The sequence below is a fragment of the Anguilla anguilla genome, chromosome 1, assembly GCF_013347855.1.
Source record: "Anguilla anguilla isolate fAngAng1 chromosome 1, fAngAng1.pri, whole genome shotgun sequence".
In the NCBI taxonomy this organism is placed as follows: Eukaryota; Metazoa; Chordata; class Actinopteri; order Anguilliformes; family Anguillidae; genus Anguilla; species Anguilla anguilla.
The window spans coordinates 3484001-3510070 of NC_049201.1; the positions used below are offsets into that span (position 1 = coordinate 3484001).

Genomic DNA, 26070 nt, shown 5'->3' on the forward strand with positions numbered 1-26070 from the left:
AGGTGTTGTGCTAATAAGACTTTACATTATCTTTAGTTTAGTCGATGCTCTGGCCGAGGCGTATTTATATGGTAAATTAAATCAGAGCAGCGTAAAGATGATAACAGCACCTTATTTTCCATGATTGCGACCACGTCCGGGAGGCCCTTCGTAACTTTGGCTCGGTCTGAAAAAAAAAAAGAAGCAGAAGTTTAGTTCCGCTGACGGAACCGCTGAAGGGCTTGTGAAAGTTTGAGTGTGTGGAAACGCAGGGAGTTCAAATTCATGCATGACGCAAAGGATCTTACTCTTCTCTGCCAAGGCTGCTTGCCTAAGAGAGGAAAGGAGAGGAGAGGAGAGGAGAGAAAGGTACACCCAGAGTTAGGCAATAATTCCGATGTGAAGCGTCATTTCAAACTGTCTGAGTCATAGAAAGGAAGTTTATAAATATTGCGTGAGTACATGACACTTTTTTTTTATTAACCAGCTGAGGATTTTTTTTTTTTTTTACGAAAAGTGCAAGTCCATTAGCATACTGCTAGTAAGATCTTGTCTTGTTGGATAACTTGTGCTGACACTTTGACTGTATAATGTGCTGATGCCATCTGATGTAATCACTGTGCAAGCTCAACTAGTGGACCGCGGAGGTAAATGCTTGCACTCTCTCATTGGTAGGGCAGACAGGGGCGGCAGTGCTGCACGATGGGTAAGGAACTGGGCTTTTTAGGGTTTGATTCCCAGGTGAGGCACTGGACACTTTACCTGAACGGCTAGCAAAGTCTCAGGAGCGTTGCCATGGTGAATCCAGTGATTGATGATGATGATGATGATGGATAATTGTTTGCGTGTCACAAACATCGCTACATGCCAAGCCTCCCCCTCCCACACCATCAATCCCACAATCCCCTACTTACTTCAGCCTCTGGTACTCCACCATTGCGTCTGCAAAAGCTTTTAAGAGCAGAAAGACAAACACAAATCGTGAAAATACACACCGACAATTAATCATATTGCACTCATGCAAGTTATGTTTATATAGATGCATGTGTTATTATGTGTCATGAAATGGGCCTGTGGAATGTTATCTTACTTCAGACAGGTTAGCCCTTTTAGAGGAAGAGACCGATAGACAGATAGATACACAGATAGACAGACAGACAGATATAGATAGATAGATAGACACACAGACAGTCAGACAGACAGATAGATATATACATACACAGATAGACAGATAGATGCACAGATAGATAGATAGATAGATAGACAGATAGATTATTGTCCTTAGAAGAGGAATTTAAAAAAAAATCTGTCTATCTGATTACCTGTCTGTATGTCTAGCTAGCGAGATACATATGATAATGTTACGGCAGACGGGTCTGTGTTGCGTTACCTTGCCCGGACAGGTCCATGGCTCTCCTGTGCGTCTCCTCCCCGTCGAACATCTCCAGGGTGTACTTGCCCTTGTCGTTCTCCGTGGGGCCCAGGATGTCGATCCAGACCTTCTGCATGCTGCTCCCTGGGCGTGACCTGGCCTCCTGGTCAATCCGCTTCTCCCTGGGGGGGGAGGGGGGGGTCATTCAAACCAGGAGCCCCGCTCGTTACAAAACCCTGTAGCTCCTCATTCAGGATTCCTCTAGGGCAGGGGGGCTGTGCTTCTCCCCTCTCCTCTTCCTTATTTTATTAAATGAGCTAAATTAGCTAAATAAATTTGATAAGATCATGAATTACAGCCACATTAAATGTGCTACTGTAATCTGACCACAGAGGCCTGAACTGCCGTGGGCGTACGCAGCCGAATTTAACTGACCGAGAGATTCACTGACTTTCATTTTATTTTTCAATCTGTCTGTCAATAAAACATAAAACATTGAAAATCCATTGCAGTTATTCGAGCCTTTCACACCATCGCTGCCTGTGTCATGTGACCATCCCCTTCTATCAGATTTCTGTGGTGTAGGTGATTTCTCCCGCTCCCACAATAACGTAACATAACACAACATAGCACCACTAGCCTTCTGGAACGTTCCTTGGACCCATCCGAAAATCACATAAGCTGGAGCAACCGATGCACATGACGAAGCTAACAAAAAAACCAAACCAACCCTCAAGGTTTGCCTTCACTGGACAGCAATGCCTTCAAGTATTGCACTGTGGAACATCAAAACCCCAGATGGTTTATCTATGCTGTATATGGTGGATATTGGTAGAAATACACTTTTACTTCCTTTCTTGTAAAATTGTCAGTGATCTGAAGGAATTTTAAGGGCACACAAAGGGTAGCCTTCCCGATTGTTCTGGGCGGGACAGGTGTTGGAGGAACTCACTTGAAGTACCAGGCAGTTTTCATGTAGCTGAGGTAGAGCTTCAGAGAGCAGTAAAACCTAAAGCCCTCTGCAGTGCACTGAAGTTTCAGTGGGCTAGCAGAAAGGCCTGTGGGAGAGAGGAAGAGAGGGATTGAGAGAGAGGGAGAAGGAGATGGATAGAGAGAGAGAGAGAGAGAGAGAGAGAGAGGGAGAAGGGGATGGATAGAGAGAGAGAAAGAGAGAGGGAGAAGGGGATGGATAGAGAGAGAGAGAGCGAGAGAGAGACGGAGGGGGAGAGCAGATAAGGCCATAAGGACTGGGAGTGAAATAATGATTCTGTCTCTTTAGAAGCCTCGTTTCCATTGGGAATGATGACTATAACTATAATGACACTCATAAAATAACTATAAGAAACGTTCCAGTGTAAAGGAATTAATGGTATGTTTATGCACATCCGGGATGACAGTAAAAATACGGCACAAGCTGGTGAGGATCATTTTTAGAACACATCTCTTAACGACTAAAACAGGCCCGTTGTCTGTACCTACGAGACGTGTGTGGGTGATGATTGACAGGCGTGTACAATATGTCCTGACACAAGGAATTTAAGCATTTGTTATTGTTTCTGGTGAAAAACTAACATTTTGAGGAATGTTTCAGTCCCTCTCTAAGATCAACACTGTGAGCAGAAGAGACAGAACCGCCGGTTTGATGAGTGTGTAGGGCATGCATGCGTGTGCATTGTGTGTGTATGCATGCAGGACGCATGTATGCGCACACACGCACATATGCGCGCACACACGCACACACACACACCACATTTACGTAGACTCAAACTGCACCACTCACACACACACACACCACATTCTGGCTGATTTCTCAGAAAGCAAGTCTGCTCTAGAGCATTAGATTGATGTAGCCTGGGGTTCTACATAAAGTACTGCATGGATTAGAAGGGATAATGCTTTTTCCCAGAGGAAAGTAAGCAAAGCTTTAGGTTGTGCCTTACTGTAGAAATAGAAAAATACCATGTAACTGCTGATTCATTCTCAAGACAGGTTTGAGTGCTGATCCAATCCACTGTGAGGTGCAAGGCAAACTGATCCCACATCAGTGGGATCACTGAGAGTTGAGCGACAGGAAAACTAGAATCTCCACTCACCACTTCGCTTGCTGAGCTCCTGTTGAAGTTTTTCGTACTCTGCAACACAAAAAGAAGAACACAAATTTTATATAGAGCATACAGGGGAAGGGGGTGTGATTTAAAAACCTTTTCCTGAAGAGCACAAAGACGGATCAGGAAAGAGGGCAGCAGTGGCGGGGAGAAGACTGGAATCATGAATGGGCGGGTGGGAGTGTAACTCCTGGTTTTGGGAGTGTAGGTGTGCAATTAGGCCTTAGAGCCTAATCAGAGCCTAATTACACAGCATGATGTACAGTTACACGTGTACAGTTACTCCTGATATACCCGTATGACTTTGAGCTTGAGAACAGTGGAGGAAACTCCGAGGAACAGGTGGAGATGGCAGTGGTTCTTATTGGCAAGGCCACGAATGTGGGCCTGATTGTGACTGGCCAGTCCACGCTGAGGGAGTGATGCTAATTGGCTAGTTCACGGAGTGGGCGTGATGCAGATTGGCCACTCCACACTGAGGGAGTGATCCTAATTGGCTAGTTCACAGAGTGGGTGTGATACTCATTAACTAGGCCCTGCAGTCACACCTTTATCCAGCAACTCCAGCGTGCTCACATCCTCTCCCCTACTGTCGGACACCACAGCGCGATACACTCCCGTGTCCTCCTCCGTCATCTGCAGGAAACACACACACACCAGCGTCCATTTACACTGAGGAAACACACACAACAGTATGCCTTGGTAGCAGATGGGGAGAAGAGGTGAGGTTTGGGGGGTGGTGAGGGGTGGGGGGGTTAGGGTAATTCCAAGGGCCCGGACTGACAAGGGTTCCTCAAAAATTGTGTTGTAACTGTGCAGGGATGAGGTGGTCTGGGGTGGTGGGGCCCTTTCCATGGGGCCCCAAATCCCTGGGGGCCCCCCGGCCTGCAGCGACAGAGCAGCAGAGTTACTGCCAGCCCTGAATAAACCCACATATCCCGGTCACCATCACTCCCAGAAGTTTCTTTTATTAAAATGGCTTCTGGGTTTTCACTCCTGTTAACGACATATTTTATTGTTCTCCTCTGTCTGTTTTAATTTCATAATTTTAAACGGCTCCATTCTTTTATAGACATTTGCTATTATGCAATAGTTATTGTCTCTCCATCTGCACGGCTATGAAAAGCACTGGTAGCACATCACATCTTTATTACGCTGTCCTGATGTTACTGCAGCAAAGTCATAATGTTTTGCATACACACACACGCACACACACACACACACACATGCACACACTCACACACACACGCACACACTCACACACACACACACACACGCACACTCACACACACACACACACACACACACGCACACACACACACACGCACACACACACACACACACTCACACACACACACACACTCACACACACACACACACGCACACACACACACACACACACTCACACACACACACACTCACATACACAGACAGTAAAATTAGTATTTTTACTGTGCACACAAAGACAAAGCGATGCGTACTTGCTCCACCGTGAAAGTGCAGACTCCGGACTGCTGCTCGTACACAAACTCCTTCATCTCCACCTCGTCTTTATACCACTTCAGACACGTGTCTTTGCTCACGTTGGTCACCTGCAGAGACGCCGTGGTGGAGGAAGAGCACGCAGGAAACGTCAGAGAGACATGATCACGTCAGATAAAAACTGATGTCTAACCGTTCTCATTTTAGTGCTATTCTACTAGTCATTCTGCACATGAGACTGCAGCAGTACCACTCTCTGACATTGGACTGAATGTGGATCCAGACAAATATTTACTACCGATGTAACTATAGAAATACAGCAATTATGGGAAATTTCTAGAACACTCTTGCCTAATTTTTGTTTAATATTTTGTATATATAATTTATAACTTACCTTGCATTTGATTATCACCTCACAATTCTCTGTCACTTCCCAGGACAAATACTCCAAGAAATGCGGCCCTGAGAACACACACACAAAATGAGGGGGGGCGGGGGGGGGGGGGGAGGCATTCACTCTCTACTGCAGCATAAATTTCCCAACATCAGACATTATGCACACTGAAAAGGCTGCATGTGAGGTTTCAGGGTGATAAATACCACGAAACAGATAAAAATCATGGGGAGAATTAAGTTTTACAGAAACAATGGATGAAGACTTTAGAATGTGGACTAGTTTTTGAAGAGTATAAAGTGTGAGAGTTTAAAGAGTGTGAGAGTTTAAAGAGAGTGAGAGTTTAAAGTGTGTGAGAGTTTAAAGAGAGTGAGAGTTTAAAGTGTGTGAGAGTTTAAAGTGTGTGAGAGTTTAAAGAGAGTGAGAGTTTAAAGAGAGTGAGAGTTTAAAGAGAGTGAGAGTTTAAAGTGTGTGAGAGTTTAAAGAGAGTGAGAGTTTAAAGTGTGTGAGAGTTTAAAGAGAGTGAGAGTTTAAAGAGAGTGAGAGTTTAAAGAGTGTGAGAGTTTAAGTGTGTGTAAATGGCCAGAATGTTTGAGGATGAGGACGGGCAGAAGAAGTTTGGACCCAGGCTTGGAGTCAGGTCCCCGTGGAGGGGGGGGGGGGGAGGGGGGCATGCACTGCAGCATTTATGCCGTCCCACAACGGCAGGGGCCACGGTCTCTGAACCCTGGCCTTGCTTGACCCCCTGCCCTGCTCGCTGGGGCCTGGCAGGCTGGGGGCTGGCGGGATGGCGGGCTGGCGGGTTGGCGGGATGGCGGGATGGCGACCGCGCGGACGCTCACCTGCTTTCCTCTTCAGGTCGGCGCGCTTGGCCCGCGACAGCGCCAGCGTCTGCCGGAACTCTGCCAGGGGGAGACACGGACACGGTCACATGACCTCAGCCAGCCAATGAGAGGGGACCAAGCAGAACAACGGATTCTGGAGACTATCCCAGAATGCACTGGGCGAGAGGCAGGAACACACCCTGGACAGGCCGCCAATCCATTACAGGGCCCCTCCTTTTATGCTCTATCTATCTATCTATCTATCTATCTATTCTCTTACTAAGTTATCAGCCCTATCTCTCTATGAAAACCATACCATTTGCGCTACAGTTCTGACCTGGGTAATCATTGCTGGTGCCTGGCTCTTTTGACACCCTGTACCACGATGCACAGAAAAGCAAAATAAACAGGGTGGCGGGGGGGCAAAAAAATCGGCCGGGCTTACTCTCGTCCACGAACACCAGGGTGAACTGGTTTTTGGCTCGCCCGTCCCGTAGCTGTGCGGTGTAAGACCCCTCGTCCGCCGGGGTCAGGTCCTCTATCAGCACCTCCACCAGCCCGGAGGCCTTGTCGAAGTTAACCTTCCGGGCCTGTGTGCAGAGAGACGAGGGGAAATAATAAAAACAACGGTGACAAACGGCTTTGTTCGCACAGAGCTTTCCTCACGCTGGTTTGAGACCAACAGACGTGCACACCAGCATTCAGAGAAATACATGAAATAAATAGAACTGAAAGAAAATAAAAGCTTAAAAACATAAGTTAAAAAAATATATAAAACAATGATAAAAGGCAGTACACGATAAGAGTGAAATTTAATCTGGGAAAAAGTCTATAAAAAAAAAAACTATAAAACCCATGTTAAAATAAAAAAACTACTAATTGAAAACCATTGTGAACAAACACGTTTATGACTGCCTTTTTAATGATGTCTACAAGTGGTGCAAAGTCTACAGACTGCGGCAGAACATTCCACAGCTCCTCTTTTAATCTTTGTCAGCGGAACGCTGGGCGGTCCAGCAAAGCAGGACTTTAAAGAGTTCAACTGAGGACATTTTCAGTCAGTAATATATTCAGGATTACATCAGTTAGCAAGGAACATCATTTGACAATGTCACAATGCACTGCAAGTTCATGAGAGGTTCATTCAGACACTAATTAATGAAGGCTCTACACAGAACAGTACTTTAACAGCGACAGCTGAGTTTAGACAACACAATTTATGTACTGTCAGCATTGTAGTAGTTTTAAGGAACCCGTCTTTGGTGGGTTGCCAAATTTTGAATCCGTCAAACCTGGACAACATGCACAGCTGGAAGCATAATCGTGAACAAAGCTGGGAGCTGTTGAACTGGGTGGGGGGGGGGTCAGAGGTCGATGTCGGACTGGGTCGGGGCCAGCCGATTGGTCCCCCCTCGCCTATGTGTCTCTATGTCTCTGACATGCCAATTTATTACAAATTACTGGTAACTGATGTCCGGTCAGGACCACAAACCGAACATGTACAAATAACTTCAAAACGCACCCACACACACACACGGGCACATACACACACACGCGCAGACACACAGATGTGCACACACATACACACGGACACATACAGACACACACACATGCACGCGCACACACACACACAGACACAAGCTCTCTCTCTCTCTCTGCCTCTCTCTCTCTCTCTCTCTCTCTCTCACACACACACGCCAGCACACACACACACACATACCTACACACACACGCCAGCACACACACACACACATACCTACACACCCTCTCTCACACACAGCCCATCTGATATTTAGGTTCATAGCCAGGTGCACATGTATATTTAACCACACACTGGCTCTGTCGCGCTGCACTGTGCTGTGCTGCGCTGCGCTGCGCTCTGCTGTGCTGTGCTGTGCTGCTCTGTGCTCTGCTGTGCTGTGCTCTGCTGCGCTCTGCTGCGCTGTGCTGTGCTGCGCTGCGCTGTGTTTTCCCATAGGACTCCACCGTGCGGACCGCTCCCAGGGAAGCCTGTTCCAGACATGAATAAACGATGAGGAAACGGGGAGCTGCTCCTTTACCGGGGTGCTGCTGATCTCCCTGTCGTTGAAGATGAGGTGCAGCTCCGCGTCCCGGCTCAGGGGCACCGTCCGCATCCAGAAGCGGACCGCGCCCGTCTCCAGCACCTCCACCGTCCAGGGAGAGACCAGGGCGATCACTGAGGGAGACACGGGACGGGGAGAGGGGGAGAGCGCAGAGTCAGGGGGTCACCGTCTCAAAAACATCCACTTCCTGGAGGAAAATGCAATGCTGCCTAACCTGCAGATTCTCAGCCGAGGATCTTTATACATTTTGGTTTCACCACGTAGAAATGAAGGCCCTTTTATACACAGCCCACATGTCTTAACCACACGTGAATTGTTTGACTGCAAATCTAAAATTATGGAGTACAGAGCCAAATCAAGAAAAAATATGTTTTTGTCCCAAACATTATGAAGGACACTCCATCTGTCTATCGACTTACCTATCACGGGAGCTAGAGCCTATCCCAGCATGCACTGGGCAAGCTATCTGTCTATCTATCTATCTATTACCATGCTAAGTTTGTAGCCCTATCTCTCTATAAACGACATACCACTAGACCTGCTGTTCTGATTGCTGATGTCTGGCTCTGTGATTAGGTCCGACTCTGCCTTGTGATACGTTCTGTAGATAGCAGCTCTCGCGGGGAGGGAAGGGGGGGGGGCGGGGCGGCCGGGGGGTGGTGTTGTTCCGTTTGATCCGTGGATCAGTACTGAGGGATCACTAGAGACCTCCGTCTATCCCGGGAGAGTGGTAAATGAGGATTTCCTTCATCCGCGATTTTTTTATCCGTCTCGGAAAAATCAGCAGTTTTCGCAACACTGTTCTTCAGATGAGCACTCAGAACTGAGGGAGGTTTGTGAACATGCAAATGGGAACCGCTCCATCTGTGGCTGGGCATTTTATGTGCTTTAATTGCCCCCCTCGCTCACTGTAAACGGAACCGTCTGCACGCGGGGGGGGGGGGGGGAGGGTAGGGGGTGGGGGGTGTTTTATTCCAGGCCACGCCTCATCCTAACTGCACAGCAGAGTCTCTCTCACCACATTAAACAAAGAGCTGCATCCTTACGTTTGAGCAAATAATTCAAACTAACTCTTTATTTTATTCCGTCTCTTAGATCCTCGCTATGGGAGAATGTAACTCAGGCTAATGCTGGAACGTGAGGGTTGAGCGGATGCTTATGTGGCATAAACTCAAAATACTGGGTAAAAAAGGACATAAAACCGAGCTTGAATTCCTGTGCAATGTTCTTAATTCGTTTCCCATAAGTGCACTCCCCTCACCCCAAAAAAACTCCCCCACTCAACAAATTCTGTGCTTGCCGGATAGACAGACAGAGAGACATAAGCAGACAGACAGGCAAACAGATAGACAGATAGACAGTCAGACAGACTGACAGACAGACAGAGATATACAGATAAACAGGCAGACAGACAGACAGAGATGTACAGATAGACAGGCAGACAGACAGACAGACAGACAGAGATGTACAGATAGACAGACAGACAGGCAGGCAGGCAGACAGACAGACAGACAGACAGACAGACAGACAGACAGACAGACAGACAGACAGAGATGTACAGATAGACAGACAGACAGACAGACAGGCAGGCAGGCAGACAGACAGACAGACAGACAGATAAACAGTTGGACAGACTCACATGGGTTGCGGACGTCCCAGCTGAGCTCCAGCATCCTCTCCAGATCTGGATTGGAAGAAGAGGGGAGACAGGTGAGGACGGAGACAGGTGAGGTGAGCTCTGACTGCGCCTGAGGCGTCTGCTCACAGCGTGGGCCGGACCAGAACACGGGCCGCCAAACAGCGTCCTGAATTCTTTACTTTTTTTCTTTATTGCGAGTTCACTCTTACTGAAATGGAACATACCACAGTACATTGTAATATATTGTACATACATATGCATCATGATAAATATACTTTGCAGCAGTGTACTTTAAGAACAGGGGGGGAACAGGGGTGCGAGGGCGGGTACAGGGGTGCGGGGGGGGAACAGGGGTGCGGGGGCGGGGACAGGGGTGCGGGGGTGGGTACAGGGATACGGGGGCGGGCACAGGGGTGCGGGGGCGGGCACAGGGTTGCGGGGGCAGGCACAGGGGTGCGGGGGCGGGCACAGGGTTGCGGGGGCAGGCACAGGGATGCGGGGGCGGGCACAGGGATGCGGGGGCGGGCACAGGGGTGCGGGGGCGGGCACAGGGATGCGGGGGCGGGTACAGGGGTGCGGGGGTGCGGGGGTGCGGGGGGGGGGGCTTACCCTCAGCGGTGAAATCGTAGCTGGCGGAGGCCTGGGGGCAGTCCGTGACGGCCGCGGTGTACAGACCCAGGTCCTCCTCAGACGCGCTGCTGAAGGTGAGGGTCGACCTGCGGAGGAACAGGTGAGTCAGACACCTGCTCAGGTAGGACTGGACACGCCCGCTCTACGAGTCAGTCACCTGCTCAGGTACGACTGGATACGCCCGCTCTAAGAGTCAGTCACCTGCTCAGGTAAGACCGGACACGCCCGCTCTACGAGTCAGTCACCTGCTCAGGTAGGACCGGACACGCCCGCTCTAAGAGTCAGTCACCTGCTCAGGTAGGACCGGACACGCCCGCTCTACGAGTCAGTCACCTGCTCAGGTACGACTGGATACGCCCGCTCTAAGAGTCAGTCACCTGCTCAGGTAAGACCGGACACGCCCGCTCTACGAGTCAGTCACCTGCTCAGGTAGGACCGGACACGCCCGCTCTAAGAGTCAGTCACCTGCTCAGGTAGGACCGGACACCCCCGCTCTAAGAGTCAGTCACCTGCTCAGGTAGGACCGGACACGCCCGCTCTACGAGTCAGCCACCTGCTCAGGTACGACTGGATACGCCCGCTCTAAGAGTCAGTCACCTGCTCAGGTAAGACCGGACACGCCCGCTCTACGAGTCAGTCACCTGCTCAGGTAGGACCGGACACGCCCGCTCTAAGAGTCAGTCACCTGCTCAGGTAGGACCGGACACCCCCGCTCTAAGAGTCAGTCACCTGCTCAGGTACGACCGGACACCCCCGCTCTACGAGTCAGTCACCTGCTCAGGTAGGACCGGACACGCCCGCTCTAAGAGTCAGTCACCTGCTCAGGTAGGACCGGACACGCCCGCTCTAAGAGTCAGTCACCTGCTCAGGTAGGACCGGACACCCCCGCTCTAAGAGTCAGTCACCTGCTCAGGTACAACCGGACACTCCCGCTCTACGAGTCAGCCACCTGCTCAGGTACGACCGGACACCCCCGCTCTACGAGTCAGTCACCTGCTCAGGTAGGACCGGACACGCCCGCTCTAAGAGTCAGTCACCTGCTCAGGTAGGACCGGACACGCCTGCTCTAAGAGTCAGTCACCTGCTCAGGTAGGACCGGACACCCCCGCTCTAAGAGTCAGTCACCTGCTCAGGTACAACCGGACACTCCCGCTCTACGAGTCAGCCACCTGCTCAGGTACGACCGGACACCCCCGCTCTACGGCCAGAGTGGGAGGTGGGTCAGTCACCTGCTCAGGTAGGACCGGACACGTCCGCTCTAAGAGTCAGTCACTTGCTCAGGTAAGACCGGATACCCCCGCTCTACAGCCAGAGTGGGACTGTGAGCTGACTGGGAGTAGCTGAGGGGGTGTGTGTGTGAGGGGGGGGGGTGGTGGTGTGACCGTGAAAGTTATCAGCCAGAGAAAGGTGTATGGATAGAGAAGGATTGTACCTGTGTAATGTATTGTGGAAAAAACCTAAGAACCTATTCATATACAGCACCCGCCATTCAAAGTAGAGCCATCAATATTAAAATTCCATGAATATTAATGCGATGCAGATCTATTAATACACTGTCATCTGAGTTCACACACTCCTGCTAATTCAAAAACCTGTTGCTTTTGAATTCTCTCTCTAGCAACCTCGCCTCCTCTCTCTCCTCTCTCCCATGTCTTTCTCACCTCCCCCTCTTTCCTACCATCTCTCTCTCTCTGTCTGTCTCTCTCTCTCCCTCTCCCCCTCCCCCCTCTCTCTCTCTCACCTGTTATCCTTGTTCTCCACAGTGGCCCTTCCCGCATCGATGGCGTCCTTGTAATTCTTCGCCCAGGAGAACTCGTCGCCCTCCTGCGATTCGAAAGCCAGGAATATGAAGCCGTCGTCGTCGACGCCGAGCTCGATGTCCTTCGTCCCTGGAGGACGGACAAACACGGCGTGTCGCTCAGACCGAATTCTTCATTCCACTTTGATCTGCTCACTGTTTAAGGCACTCCATAAACAGAGAGCATTGTTAAATACTATAAACCTTTAGACACCTTTAGTTTTACCTTTAGTTTAAACCTTCAGTAATGTGTTTAGCTGATTCTCAGGATTTGATGGGAGTGTTAAAGATATTTACCAGCATCTAAAGACTTAAAAGTTTGTGAAATATGTATATGACCCAGGTCTGCTGTCATTCCAGAACAGACATACGCTCGGCTGGAACGAAAGAATATTTGCTGAAGTAAACAAAATAGCTCCTCGATATATAAATGAGCTCTCATCTCCTAAATGACAGAGAATGGACACAGAGTGTTTATCACAATCCCAGTGATAAATGAGAAGCATTCTCTGGACTCACCTGGTTTCCTCTGGGCTCTGACAGGCTCAGTGGGCAGGGAGGGCATGCCCACACCTGCATCGTTCACGGCCAACACACGCAGACGATATGTTTTACCTGCCGTCAGGCTAGACACCTGTCAGGGAATACAAAAAAAAAAAACCCCCAAAAAACAATCACCTGTCAGTCATCTATCCCCGAAGCTAAAGGCACTACGAAAGCAACTATGATGTCACAATCAAGCATCTGTAAATCTGCATCCACCAATCAGACGGTCAGGCACCTTCAGGTTAGTGTCGGTGATTGGCTCCGGGGTCAGTGTGATCCATCCCTCCTCCTCGCCCTCTTCGATGATCTCCACCAGGTAACCTGTGACGGGACTCCGCCCCTCATACAGAGGCCCCTCCCACAGAAGGACCAGCGAGTTCTCACGGACATCTCGGAATTCCAGGTCATAGGGACAGCCTGGGGGGGGGGGGGGGGGGGGGCAGTGGTAGGGGGGGAGGGTAACCAGTGGGAGAGGATATTAGCATTCCGCTAACATTGCTAATGCTCCTACACTAGATGATGCCAACCCCTGAATTCAATCAATTTTTCCATCAACTTTCCATCAACTCCTTATGGACTTGCTTCATTATATTTAAAATGACCGACCAGGCAGTTTTTTAAACTGACCCGCTGAGCTGGGAGGTTTTTGAACCCACCGGTCACTGGTCATTAATGCAGCTTTAATGAAGCCCCAGGGCAGCGTCTGGCCACGACGCGGACAGAAACGCCGCGGGAATTTAATGCGCCGTCGCCCCGGCCAGTGACCGCAACCTGGAGACGGAGGAATTAAGGCTGCGGCTCTGCGTGGCTTAGCGCTGGTTAGCAAAGAGAAGATCACAGCGCTACGTAACCAAGGAGATCTGCAACGAGAATGATGACTAAGGTAGAAACGATGAGTAAGCTTGAAGGCTCTCACCTTTGTGTTTCCCTGGGTTCCACACTAAAGTTCTTGCGTGTGTGTTGTGGGGGGGGGGGGGGGGGGGGGGTGGACGGGCGGGAGGTTGAAGTAGGCTCCTTTGACTTGAGGGTCTCTACCAAGAATGTAGCAGGGAAAGCTCAGAGTATCTGTGTTTCCGCATCAGTAGAATCATTTTGCTGAGCAGCTGCGTCCAAATGACCCCACCCCAAAATCCTCTAACCCCCCCACCCGCCACCCACCTTTCCCTGCAGCACGTTCAATGCCTCCATCAATCCGCGGTTCCCGCCAAGTGACGGTCGCCTTATTATCGGCTGGGGTGATTCGGCTCAGGGACTGGCGTGGCGTAGCGAGTATTGATCCTTTGCCCGTCTGTCTCGCGTTCAGTGCAGCCTTACTAATCGAAAAGTTAGCGGTGACAGAACCGGGGGTCCGCGACAAAGGCACGAACAGACAATAATAAACAAGACAGAAATGATGAAACGATTCCACCCCCCTCCCCCCACCCCCTTAATTTAGAGTGCTCCTCGGCGCGAGCCGAAGCTAGTTAATTTCCTTAACGATCTTCTGTCACATTTTAATTATTAACGACGCGGATAGCAGCCGGGGCTAGGGAAGTAATGGCGCGTGAGCCGACGCAAGCCCTCTCTATATTCGTAATGTTAATATCCCGTCAGGAGTGACCCGGTGCCAGGTAACTCAGCGAGAGACCGTCACGTTTAAACTCCTGCGCATTCACCTCTGGTATTTACACTGGCCGAACTGGGTGGAGCATTGCAGTCCCAATGCGGAGGCGCTACATCCCATCAGGAGTGACCCGGCGCCAGGTGCCTCTCGGCGAGAGACCGTTACGTTTGAACTCCTGCGTATTCACACTGGCCGAACTGGGCGGAGGATTGCGGTCCCAATGCCGCGGCGCTACATCCCATTCGCTGAGGCTGAACTGCCGTCTGACTTAGCTGCGCCCGGGACGTTATGGGTTAAATTCTCTGGAGGCGATTAACCAGGTATTTGTCAAGCTGCTGTTAAAACAAACAAACAATCAAACGTGTGTTTGTGTGTGCAGCCTACATGCATGTAAGAACATATCTGCATATGCGTGTTTGTGTGGGCTCATATGTGTATCTATGAGCATATCTGTACATATTTTTGTGTGTGTTCTTATATGTATGTATGAACATTTGTGTATGTTTGCTTGTTCGTCTGTATATGTACAGTATGTAGGGACATATCTGTGTATGTGTGTTTGTGTGTGCTTTACGGTGGCCCTGAGGGTCAAAACACAATGACATATCAGAAAGGACAACAACATTTCACAAAACACAACAACATTTCACAAAACACAACAACATTTCACAAAACACAACGAAATGTCTTTTTTGTGAAATGTTGTTGTGTTTTTTGAAATGTTGTTGTATTTTGTGAAATGTTGTGTTTTCTGAAATGACGTTGTGTTTTGACCCTCAGGGCCACCGTAGGGCTTGGCTGTGTGTATATGTATGTAGGGTCATATCTGTGTATGAGTCTGTGTATATGTGCGCATGGGAGAATGCCTCAGGCAGAGATTAGGGAGCAGTGGTCAGGGAGCAGAGATTAGGGAGCAGTGGTTAGGGAGCAGTGGGTAGAGAGAAGACGTTAGGGAGCAGTGGTTAGAGAGCAGTGGTTAGGGAGCAGTGGGTAGAGAGCGGAGGTTAGGGAGCGGTGGTTAGAGAGCAGTGGTTAGGGAGCAGTGGGTAGAGAGCAGTGGTTAGGGAGCAGTGGGTAGAGAGCAGTGGTCAGGGAGCAGTGGTTGGGGAGCAGCAGTCTCACCGGGCTCGGGCATGGTCCACTCCTTGCACAGGAAGGGCTGGCTGGGCTCGGAGGGCTTGCCAACGCCGACAATGTTAGCGGCGAGAGCTCTGAACTGGTAATAATGCCCCTCCAGCAGGCCGCTGACCTGGAAGCGGGGAAAGACATGCATCACGGATGGGCTGAACACACGCGTCAAGGTGCGAGATCGCAGATCACGCGATTAGAATGTTCTTAACCGTGAACATTCTGATGCTGATGTCACAATCACTGCTGGAGACTGAAAGCAATGGAGTTCTAGAACACTGACACAGAATTTTGGAGAAAGAAACCATTCCAGAAATAACTTCAGCTCTTCAAAGGGTTAATAACAATGCGTACATCAGAAACAATAACAGCAACAAGCTGAGATGAGCTGGCTGGTGCTACAAGGGGAGCAGGGAGATCTGCCGAGAGACTGATCTCTCCCTGCTGAAGCTGCTGCTCATCTGACAGTGAGATTAGCCTGTATTCAATCAACAAAGAGATTTGCCTGCATTCAATAAACCAAGAGGATGCATTCAATCAAAAAGAGTGAACGGTTGCCTGTATTCAATCAATGGCTGTCCACAGCAATAAAATATATCTTCACAAACTCCGTTTAGAGAGTTAGTTTCAGTGATGCGGTGTGTTTGTGAAGAACACAAAAAAAAAAGAGAGAAGAAAACCTTGTTTTAAATTGTTAGTCAAAGTCAAGGACAAACGTTGATTGAATCCCGGCCATTATTTGGACAGCCCCATTAAGGAAGTGCCAGTCTCCTCCCGCGGCAGCGTGTTTCACATTAAGAGCGCGCTATTCCTCCGGGCCCCGGAGGCAGATAAGAGCAGGCCGCTGAGTGAATGTGTGGAGCTAAACGTAATGGATTAGCTCAGGATATCCCCCTAAGACCCGCCAATTCTTTTTTTTTTTTTGTTGTCCCCTGTAAGGGACGTGAATCTCTGCTCTTGACCTGAAGAGCCCTCACATCCTGCAGTGCTGAAACCTGCACTGCGAAGGGACATTCAATAAAAACAGAATAAATGAGATTTTTAAAAGTATTTTCACTGCAAATTGTTTTTTTTGTCAGCCGAGATACTTGTAACACATCAGAGAATACACATATAAACACTTAAATCTTTTATTCTGTCAGGTCTCAGGTCTCATCAATGCTTTATTAAGGCCTCAGAGAAGAAAGTCCCTCATTTATAATGCTGCCCCATTACCACAAAAAGAACAACAAGAAGAACACCAGGTAAAACCGTGACCAAAAAGCAAATAGTTAAAAGACTAGTTTCAAATCAATTAAAAACATTTGTTTAAAAGATTACAAAAAATAACAAATAAATAAATAAATAAACATCAATTAAAACAATAGATGGCCTGCTGGGATAGACTGGCGGCCTGTCCCATGGTGTATTCCTGCCTCTCGCCAAATGCATGCTGGGATATGCTAAGGATAGGATAAGCAGGGAATGGATAATGGATGGATGAATGGACACGACAACAGAAAAGGAGAAACCCAGATTAGCACTGCCACTCTAAACCGCTTCATGTACATAGGCTTGGGTCTGGGATCAGTTTTGTCTGTTAGCTGATTTGGGATCAGTTTTGTCTGTTAGCTGATTGTCTGTTAGCTGATTTGGGATCAGTTTTGTCTGTTAGCTGATTTGGGATCAGTTTTGTCTGTTAGCTGATTTGGGATCAGTGTGGTCTGTTAGCTCACTAAAGACAGGGTTATGATATGATCGGAGTAAACCTGATCCCTAGACCAGCTCTCCCTGCCCCGAGGCGCTCTGTGAATGCATAACGGTGTTGGTTTGCACAACGACCTTCTTAAAAAAACCGCTGAACGTCCCCCAGGGGGCTCATCAGGGATCAGCTTTCCTGGGTGGCAGGAGGTATTCATTAAGACATCACGTCAAAAAAAAAAAAAGCCCGCGTTCCGGCGTGTTTACTGAGATTAAGCTATCTGTCGCTTATCACCGAGCGGCCTTCTACAGCGAGGTGTTCAGTCGACGGGTAATCACATTTATCTGATTACCCTGGGCCACTTAGCCTTTTGTTGGGGTCTGAAGCTTTTCTTCCGTGACGGGCCCCGAGGTAATATAAACCCAAATGACCGAGGAGAGCGACAGCGTCTGTCAGCGAACGATAGCCGAAGGAGCTCGGCTCCGTCTGTCGCTTCTTAAGGTGATTGAGAGACATAATAGAATGCTTGCTGGGCAAATACACAAGCATAGATTAATCACTCGCTGTTGTTCTTACACGCTTTAAATGCGTTCTGATAAAAATCAACATTCACTCTGCCAGCAAATCATTCCTGCAGAGAGTCTTGGCCAGCAGCTACTACTAGCCAGGCAGGCGCTATGCCGGTATTTGGCCACCAGATGGCGCCAAGACGTTCCTTAAATGAAAACCCGTCGTCTACGGGGAGCCAAGAGAGGGAAATGAATTTCAATAAGGGGCAAATACAAATCCTGCGGGCTCACAGTGCAGTCGGTCTCTAATGAGCTGGGATGGGTCGGACATCTCCTGACTGCTAAACAGGATGCTAAGGTTGCAGGTGGGGGGGGGGGGGGGGGGGGGGGGTGGGGAGAGATGGCTTCGTGGTGTCTGGCACAAAAGCGATCAGGACAATATGTTTAGAATGATCAATACACTGTCATTTATGTACTTTAAGTTGAGTGATCCCCAGGACGGGTTACTCAGTAACAGCAAAATAAATAAATAAATGAATAAATAAGTTTTAAAAAATGAAAAAAAAAAATAAGTCAGCCAATTTTGAGTTGAGGAAGGTATTGATTGTGAAGAAACTGAAAAAATAATAGTAACACCTCTAGTACTATCATCTTCCAACAGAGGGCACTGTTAACCCGAATTAACCAGCAATCATAAGTATTTAATGTGAAATCGTCTGAGACATCCTCTCACACTGGAAACAATAAATACAGAAATAAGACTGAAACTGTGCTCTGGTCCTCACATGAGTAAATAAATGACCGTACTCCCAGAACAGCAAAGGTTTTCCCAGATAATAAATTCAGATCTAAGAACATTCCTAGAATGGTAAGATGAATGTTGAAGAAACTGCCTTTGGATATTATTCAATTTTGTCATTTCAGCAAAAAAAAAAAAAAAAAAAAACGAATCACCAGAATCGCGTACTTATTGTCTGGTCAATTTATTTCTTTGTTTATTTTTCCTCTTTGAGTGGCCATTCATTTTCATTTTATCTGGAAAACAGACCGATCCTCCAGGGATGTGTGTGCAACATGCTTGGGACATTTAAAAAAAAAAATTGATTAAATGTTACCTTGATAGGCCTGTTTTCACAACATTAAATACATTTTCAGGCAGCTTGGGGGAAATTATTTTCCCACTTTAAAATCCATAACCGATTGGAAGTTCAAACCCGAAACGTTTCTTCGATTTTCAAGGTGCGTTTATTGTCAGACAGAAGCAACACCCTCAGAGGGTAGCGGGATGCGGCCGGTAACGGCGACATCGCTCGCGGTCGCGTGAGCTTTTGGGACGGGAAACTCGCGCGCCCTGGCGCCGCACCTTATAGATCCGCTCTGTGACGGGCGTGGCGTTGACCTCGTGCCACAGCTGGAGCGCCGCGTCCATCTGATCCAGGAAGTACCCCCTCACGCCGTCCCCGCCGCTGCTCGCCGGCGCCTTCCAGCCAATCACCATCTCAGAGCCGGTGCAGTTCAGCAGGGCCACGCAGGAGGGGGCGGACGGGACGCCTGGGGCGGGGGGGGGGGGGGGAGGGAGAGGGAGAGAGATACAGAGAGAGAGAGAGAGAGAGAGAGCGGCGGGGGGGAGGAGAGAGAATGAGAGAGGGAGAGAGAAAGAGTTAGAGAGAGAGAGGGAGAGGGAGAGAGAGGGAGAGGGAGAGAGAGAGAGAGAGAGAGAGAGTGAGAGGGAGAGAGAGAGAGAGAGAGAGTGAGAGGGAGAGAGAGAGAGAGTCGCATCAGAACGGGGAAAGAGGGCGCTTGTCCTCGCTTCTCTGGTCACCGTGGCGGCGATAATAAATAAACGATATGGATAGCGCAATGAAAGGATGTGGAGGATGATGATGGTGTTGTGGGCGATGGCGGGTGATGTCACACGACGCGATGAGGAACGTGTCAGGCGTGCCGCGGGGCGACCGTAGGCCTAGGCAACGCCGCCGCGGCGTTAGCAACGATGCGACCGGCTCGATCGCTCGTCTTCCCGCGGTGACAGATCCAGAAAAAAAACTGCCTGTTAGACAACGCGCCGTTCCGTTATTGCCGTGCTAAAAGAGTGTCACTGTCCCGGTAATGTCTCTGTCATTACCACGACGATGATTGCTCTCGTTTAGTAGACGCCATTAGGGCCTACATTAGCGTCCGCAGCTCACCCTTTTATTTCAGAGGGATATTCTCGCTGATGATGATGATGATCACCGCCACTGAAGTGGCTTATTTTTTTTTCGTGCCTAATAATAAATGCGGTCCCCACCTGAGAATCGACCCCGTGACCTCCGAGTTATGAGCCTTCCATACATCCCATAACCGTTGCCACGGAAACCGTCGCCAATAAATCAGTGCTACGGGTTTTTAAAACCTGCCCCCATCGCTGCCGGAGATGGGCCTCTTGAACGAAGCATTATACTGAGGTCCCGACTCATTTTCACTTTCGGTGAAGAGAACAAGGGGCTCCCTGGCGTTCCAACAAAACTCCCAAACTGGCTTTCTCATCCCGCCCAGCCGATGATCCCCCCATTTTAATGGGCTCAACAGCTTCCTCCCTCTCTGTATACGCTAATGTGTGGTGAGCGTTCTGGCACAAAATGGCTGCCGCGCTTCACCCAGGTGGGGAGCTACACATAGTATAGTAGGCCTGATAAATTTCCCCCCCTCCTCTGTGAAGCACTTTAAAGTCATGAAAGGCGCTATATAAGACCAATCCTTCATCGTTACTGTGACCGTGCTGATTAATTTCATGTTGTTTTCCCCTGGTAAAGATGTTCACTGATACCAAAGCGGTGTTTAGCCGAGCGCATGTTTAAAGTGCGGGACGAGTTTGGCGCCCCCCCTTAAAAACAAGCCATCAGCGAAGCCATTAAAGGAACAGAGTTTTATAAAATAAAGATCAAGGACGCTTGAATAAAAAAAAAAGAAAGAAATCACAGAACTGAGGGTCCCGGCTCCTGAAAGATTCAGTATCTCGTTATTTATTTAAAAAGCCGTCCACGATGCTACACTCACGTCCAGAAAGAGATATTTAGTTTTTTCTCAACTCTTTCTGTGAAGGGGGTTTGGGTCATGAAAAGTCCTCCATTGGAGCAGATCATGGGGTATATAATTCATTCAGTGCACGTGATGTCACGGCAACCCCTCGACACATAACCTGTGTTAAAGGCGTCGCCGAGCTGATGTCACCGCGTCGCAGGTCGGAGAGCGTTCCTCCTCATGGAGCCATCTGATTGGCTGAACTGTGCAGAGCAGAGCGAGTCCCTCTCTTTTTATCACTTTCATTCCTGGGGCCGGTGCGTGTGAATCAAGCCTGAGCAATTAATTATAGCTGCCACCGCTCTCTCTCTCTCTCTCTCTCTCTCTCTCTCCGTCTCTTTCGCCGTCTATCTCTCTCTCTCTCTCTCTCTCTCTCTGTCTCTGTCTCTCTCTCTCCCCCTCTCTCTCTCTCACTCGAGAGCAAGGGCGTCAGTACCTAATCGCTGTTACTATGATGAAGCAGGCCGTTACCCAGGGATTCTCCGATTCATAGAGACAATTCGGAGGAGATGGACAGAGCGGGGGGGGGGGGGAGAAAACAAACAAACAAAACGCGAGCGGAGAATCAGAGAGTCAGCCTAGATAGCTGACCTAGAGGGGGGGTGAGGGGGTGGGGGTGTGTTTTTGGGGGTTCAGGGGGTCGTGCGCTGCTGATGAAAGATTGATCTAAACTGACCCCTGCCCTCCCCCATTCCCACCCATAGTCAGAGGAGCCACTAAACCCGGGGGGGGGGGGGGGTACTCACGGATGGCCGCTTTGACCAGCACGGGGGCCGATTGCTCAGAGTACTCGCTGTTCCCCTCCCTGCTGACCGCCTTCACGCGGAACACATACTCCTTATTCTTCCTCAGGCCATGGACCGTGAAGCTGGAGGGAAACAGAGGGAGAGAGTGAGAGAGAGAGAGCGTGAGAGAGGGAGGGAAAGAGAGGGAGAGAGTGAAACTTTGCACTTTGACCTGACCACTAAAAACATTTTTGGATGGCGTCACCTTAATAGTCAGGGGGGGACTATTCCTTAACAGGACCCCACGTAACAGGTGTGTTACCTGGTGTTGGTTGTTGGTGTGTTGTTGACTGTTGCTCAGGTGTGTTACCTGGTGTTGGTTGTTGGTTCATTGTTACCTGTTGCTCAGGTGTGTTACCTGGTGTTGGTTGTTGGTTCATTGTTACCTGTTGCTCAGGTGTGTTACCTGGTGTCGGTGGTTGGTTTGTTGTTGACTGTTGCTCAGGTGTGTTACCTGGTGTTGGTGGTTCGTTTGTTGTTGACTGTAGCTCAGGTGTGTTACCTGGTGTTGGTTGTTGGTTTGTTGTTGACTGTTGCTCAGGTGTGTTACCTGGTGTCGGTGGTTGGTTTGTTGTTGACTGTTGCTCAGGTGTGTTACCTGGTGTTGGTGGTTGGTTTGTTGTTGACTGTTGCTCAGGTGTGTTACCTGGTGTTGGTGGTTGGTTTGTTGTTGACTGTAGTGCAGGTGCGTTACCTGGTATTGGTTGTTGGTTTGTTGTTGACTGTAGTGCAGGTGCGTTACCTGGTATTGGTTGTTGGTTTGTTGTTCACTGTAGCTCAGGTGTGTTACCTGGTGTCGGTAGTTGGTTTGTTGTTGACTGTTGCTCAGGTGTGTTACCTGGTGTCGGTGGTTGGTTTGTTGTTGACTGTTGCTCAGGTGTGTTACCTGGTGCTGGTGGTTGGTTTGTTGTTGACTGTTGCTCAGGTGTGTTACTTGGTGCGGGTGGTTGGTTTGTTGTTGACTGTAGCTCAGGTGTGTTACTTGGTATTGGTTGTTGGTTTGTTGTTGACTGTTGCTCAGGTGTGTTACCTGGTGTCGGTGGTTGGTGTGTTGTTGACTGTAGGTCTGGTGTGTTACCTGGTGTTGGTGGTTGGTTTGTTGTTGACTGTATTCCAGTCGCTGGTTCCGGTCGGACAGTAGTACAGGTAGTATCCCAGGACGTCCTCGCTGCTCGTTCCCTCCCTCCACTTCACCAGAACAGAGGAGTCCGTGTCCCGAATTGCCAAGACCCCCTGGGGAGGGGCAGGAGGTGCTGACACAGACAGAGGAGAAACAGGAGCTGTTAAACACTCCTGTACATAGACAGAGGAGAAACAGGAGCTGTTAAACACTCCTGTACACACCTGCACACAGACACATTCCTATAAACACACACCAGATTATTACAACGTTTGACCATTTGCAGAAGGAAAGAGGTCACACACAAGTTGCATATATGAAATGTACTATGGATACACACATAAACGCTCACCCATGCTTATGCCAACCCACACGCAGAACCACACACACACACACATTCCCTCAGAAGCTAGGATTTCAAATGGGTAATTCTACTCATGAATTCATCTATTCATTAATTTAATATTCATTCTTTCTTTCATTTCTGAATTAATATCCTTGTAGACATTTAACACACACTATAAAACCCAGGAGGTCAGTTAACGCAGATCGTTTGAGGAAACCGATTGCAACTTAATCTGTTCAAATACTTGCTGTTATTTCATGTTAAAGTCAAACCCTTTATTACCAGTTTTCATTTAAACATAACGACTTATTATAAAGCCCCCCCCCCCCCCCCACCACCACCAAGGATGACCAGACATCCAGATTAAATCGGGGCAGTCCTGTTTTTTGACCTTAGCACCTTACCACCGGGGAGCAAATGTTCTTGACAATTAGAGAATTAGAGTGAATGTACCCACAGTTTTGACTTGAACCCCACTCCCCCGATCCGCAACCCAATCGTCCCGACTCAGTCCCATTTTGTGGATGTCCCAAATGAATTCTCTTCTATTCCAGATATACCCTCCCCCCCTCCCCCCACATTGTCAGCAGGCTCACCTTGGGGTCCTCCAGTGAGTGAGATAGATGCGGGTGTGGGAGAGAGGGGGGGCTGCTTACTTTGGGGTGCAGGACTGAGTGAGATGGGGGGCTGGGCGGGGGGGGGGGGGGGGGGGGGTTGCTCACCTCGGGGTGCAGGACTGAGTGAGATGGGGGGGTGTGGGAAAGGGGGGGTTGCTGACCTCGGAGAGCAGCAGCGAGTGAGATGGGGGGGGTGGGGGGGGTGTGGGAAAGGGGGGGTTGCTCACCTCGGGGAGCAGCAGTGAGTGAGATGGGGGGGGGTGGGGGGGGTGTGGGAAAGGGGGGGTTGCTCACCTCGGGGAGCAGCAGCGAGTGAGATGGGGGGGCTGGGCAGGGAGGGGTCGCTGACTCCGTACTTGTTGACGGAGCGCACACGGAAGACGTAGGCCTCTCCCTTCTGCAGGTCAAACGCCGCAAACCTGGGAGAGCTGATGGTCTGATCCAGACTGGCCATCTGCCAGCTGGTCCTCCCAGCGCGGGACTGAGGACACACACACACACACGCACACGCACACGCACACACACACACGCACGCACGTACGCATGCACACGCACGCACACACACACACACACGCACACACACACACACACGCACACGCACACGCACACACACACACACACGCACACGCACACGCACACACACACGCACACGCACACGCACACACACACACACACACGCATGCACACACACACGCACGCACGCACACGCACGTACGCACACGCACACACACACACACACACACACACGCACGCACACACGTACACACACACACACACACGCACGTACGCACGCACGCACGCACGCACGCACGCACACGCACACAAACACACACGCACGCACGCACGCACACACACGCACGCACGCACACACACGCACACGCACACACACGCACGCACGCACACACACACACGTACACATATACACACACACACACACACATGCATGCACACACACACATACACACACAAACACGCGCGCACACATGCACACACGCACACACGCAGTGAGTGTATCAACTTTACTTTTTCCTTTTCTCTCTCTTTGATCTCCTCTCCCTTTCATCGCTAGCTTTTTTCATTTTTGTCTTCCTCTTGCCTTCCTTCAAAAGTAAATAAAATGACCTTCCCCCTGTTCCAGTTACTAATCAATTCAAATTTAAGTGGAGCTGGAGAGTTTAAAAAGGGAAGGCATAAAAACAGAGAAAAGTAGCCCACAGCTTGGGAGCGACATAGCCATTTTCTCTCCTTCTTCAGCGTGCTGAAGTTTAAGAGCTGCACAATTTCAGGTCCTTGATGGAGTGACCAGTTTTATTACACTGCTACTTATTAAAGTCTAATAAAAAAAAATGTATTTCCTGTGGCGTTTTTATTTTATTTTTAACACTCAGACTCATTATTTAAATTCCGGGGAGGTCGCGTCTTTGCTTTGGTGGTTCTCATTCTCTGGCATAAAATGTAAAAATAATTACTTTTCCTGTTCTTATATTGTCCAGGACATTTACTTCTTTGGTATGAGGAGGGTGTAAATTTAAATTGAAACTGGCACCTCATTTATGAAATGAGAAGCTCCAAAATGCCTAATTTTAAAAATTCATAAATTGAAACCAGGGAAGAGAACGGCTAATTGTAATAAAAAAAAGTTTTAAAAGTATGTAACTGAGGTGCCTTCAACTTGGGAACCTTCCTAAACAGTGTGCCTGTAACGTCATGGCAACATTTTCAAACAGCCAATCAGGTCTTAGGCATTAAGAAAAGCCTGTTAGCAGGATGTGCCACCCATTCTAACGTCTAATGGCATGAAGTGCAGTGCTTTTGCTCTGTTTGTGCTTCCCCTTTAAGTATGGGGGTAACCACACAGGCAGAGGTCATCCCAGAGGTCATCCCAGAGGATAATACAATCAGCGATAATACACAATAATACAAACAACAAAATCAATAATGATACAAAATAATACAGATAACACAAGCAGTTACACAAAAGTTTGAGCTGCCAAATGAAACAGCCGGCTCTTAGCAGTTAACAGTTAGCTGTTAGCGGTTGGCAGTTAGTGGATAGCCGTAAGCCATTAGCGGTTAGCAGTTGGCTGTTAGTGACTAGCAGTTAGCTTTTTACTGGTTAGCAATTAGCTGTTAGTGGACTAGAAGTTTGCTTTTTGGTGGTTAGCAGTTAGCTGTTAGTAGGGTAGCAGTTTGCTTTTTAGCGGTTAGCAGTTAGCAGGCTAGCACATTGCATTTTAGTGGTTAGCAATTAGCTGTTAGCGGGGCTAGCAGTCAGTCTGTTAGTGGTTGGCAGCCAGCCGTTGGCGGGCTAGCAGTCAGTCTGTTAGTGGTTGGCAGCCAGCCGTTGGCGGGCTAGCCGTTAGGC

The 26070-nt window shown here is 49.1% G+C and overlaps 1 protein-coding gene across 1 annotated transcript in view; it reads right to left on the reverse strand.

Annotated features, from left to right (window-relative positions):
- myom3 (myomesin 3) overlaps positions 1-26070 on the reverse strand; it is a 62543-nt gene that overhangs the window by 1658 nt on the left and 34815 nt on the right. Inside the window, exons 15-36 of the mRNA XM_035429167.1 lie at positions 24000-24186; positions 22701-22875; positions 21584-21705; positions 19138-19325; positions 15579-15705; positions 13089-13270; positions 12827-12941; positions 12251-12398; positions 10489-10595; positions 9880-9924; positions 8217-8353; positions 6602-6746; positions 6175-6234; positions 5333-5400; positions 4938-5048; positions 4005-4092; positions 3445-3483; positions 2304-2409; positions 1370-1533; positions 894-930; positions 288-310; positions 111-166 (exon numbers count right to left, since the gene is read on the reverse strand). Of these exons, the coding sequence (XP_035285058.1) occupies positions 111-166; positions 288-310; positions 894-930; positions 1370-1533; positions 2304-2409; positions 3445-3483; positions 4005-4092; positions 4938-5048; positions 5333-5400; positions 6175-6234; positions 6602-6746; positions 8217-8353; positions 9880-9924; positions 10489-10595; positions 12251-12398; positions 12827-12941; positions 13089-13270; positions 15579-15705; positions 19138-19325; positions 21584-21705; positions 22701-22875; positions 24000-24186 (2430 nt within the window). The remainder of the gene's footprint in view (positions 1-110; positions 167-287; positions 311-893; positions 931-1369; positions 1534-2303; positions 2410-3444; positions 3484-4004; positions 4093-4937; positions 5049-5332; positions 5401-6174; positions 6235-6601; positions 6747-8216; positions 8354-9879; positions 9925-10488; positions 10596-12250; positions 12399-12826; positions 12942-13088; positions 13271-15578; positions 15706-19137; positions 19326-21583; positions 21706-22700; positions 22876-23999; positions 24187-26070) is intronic.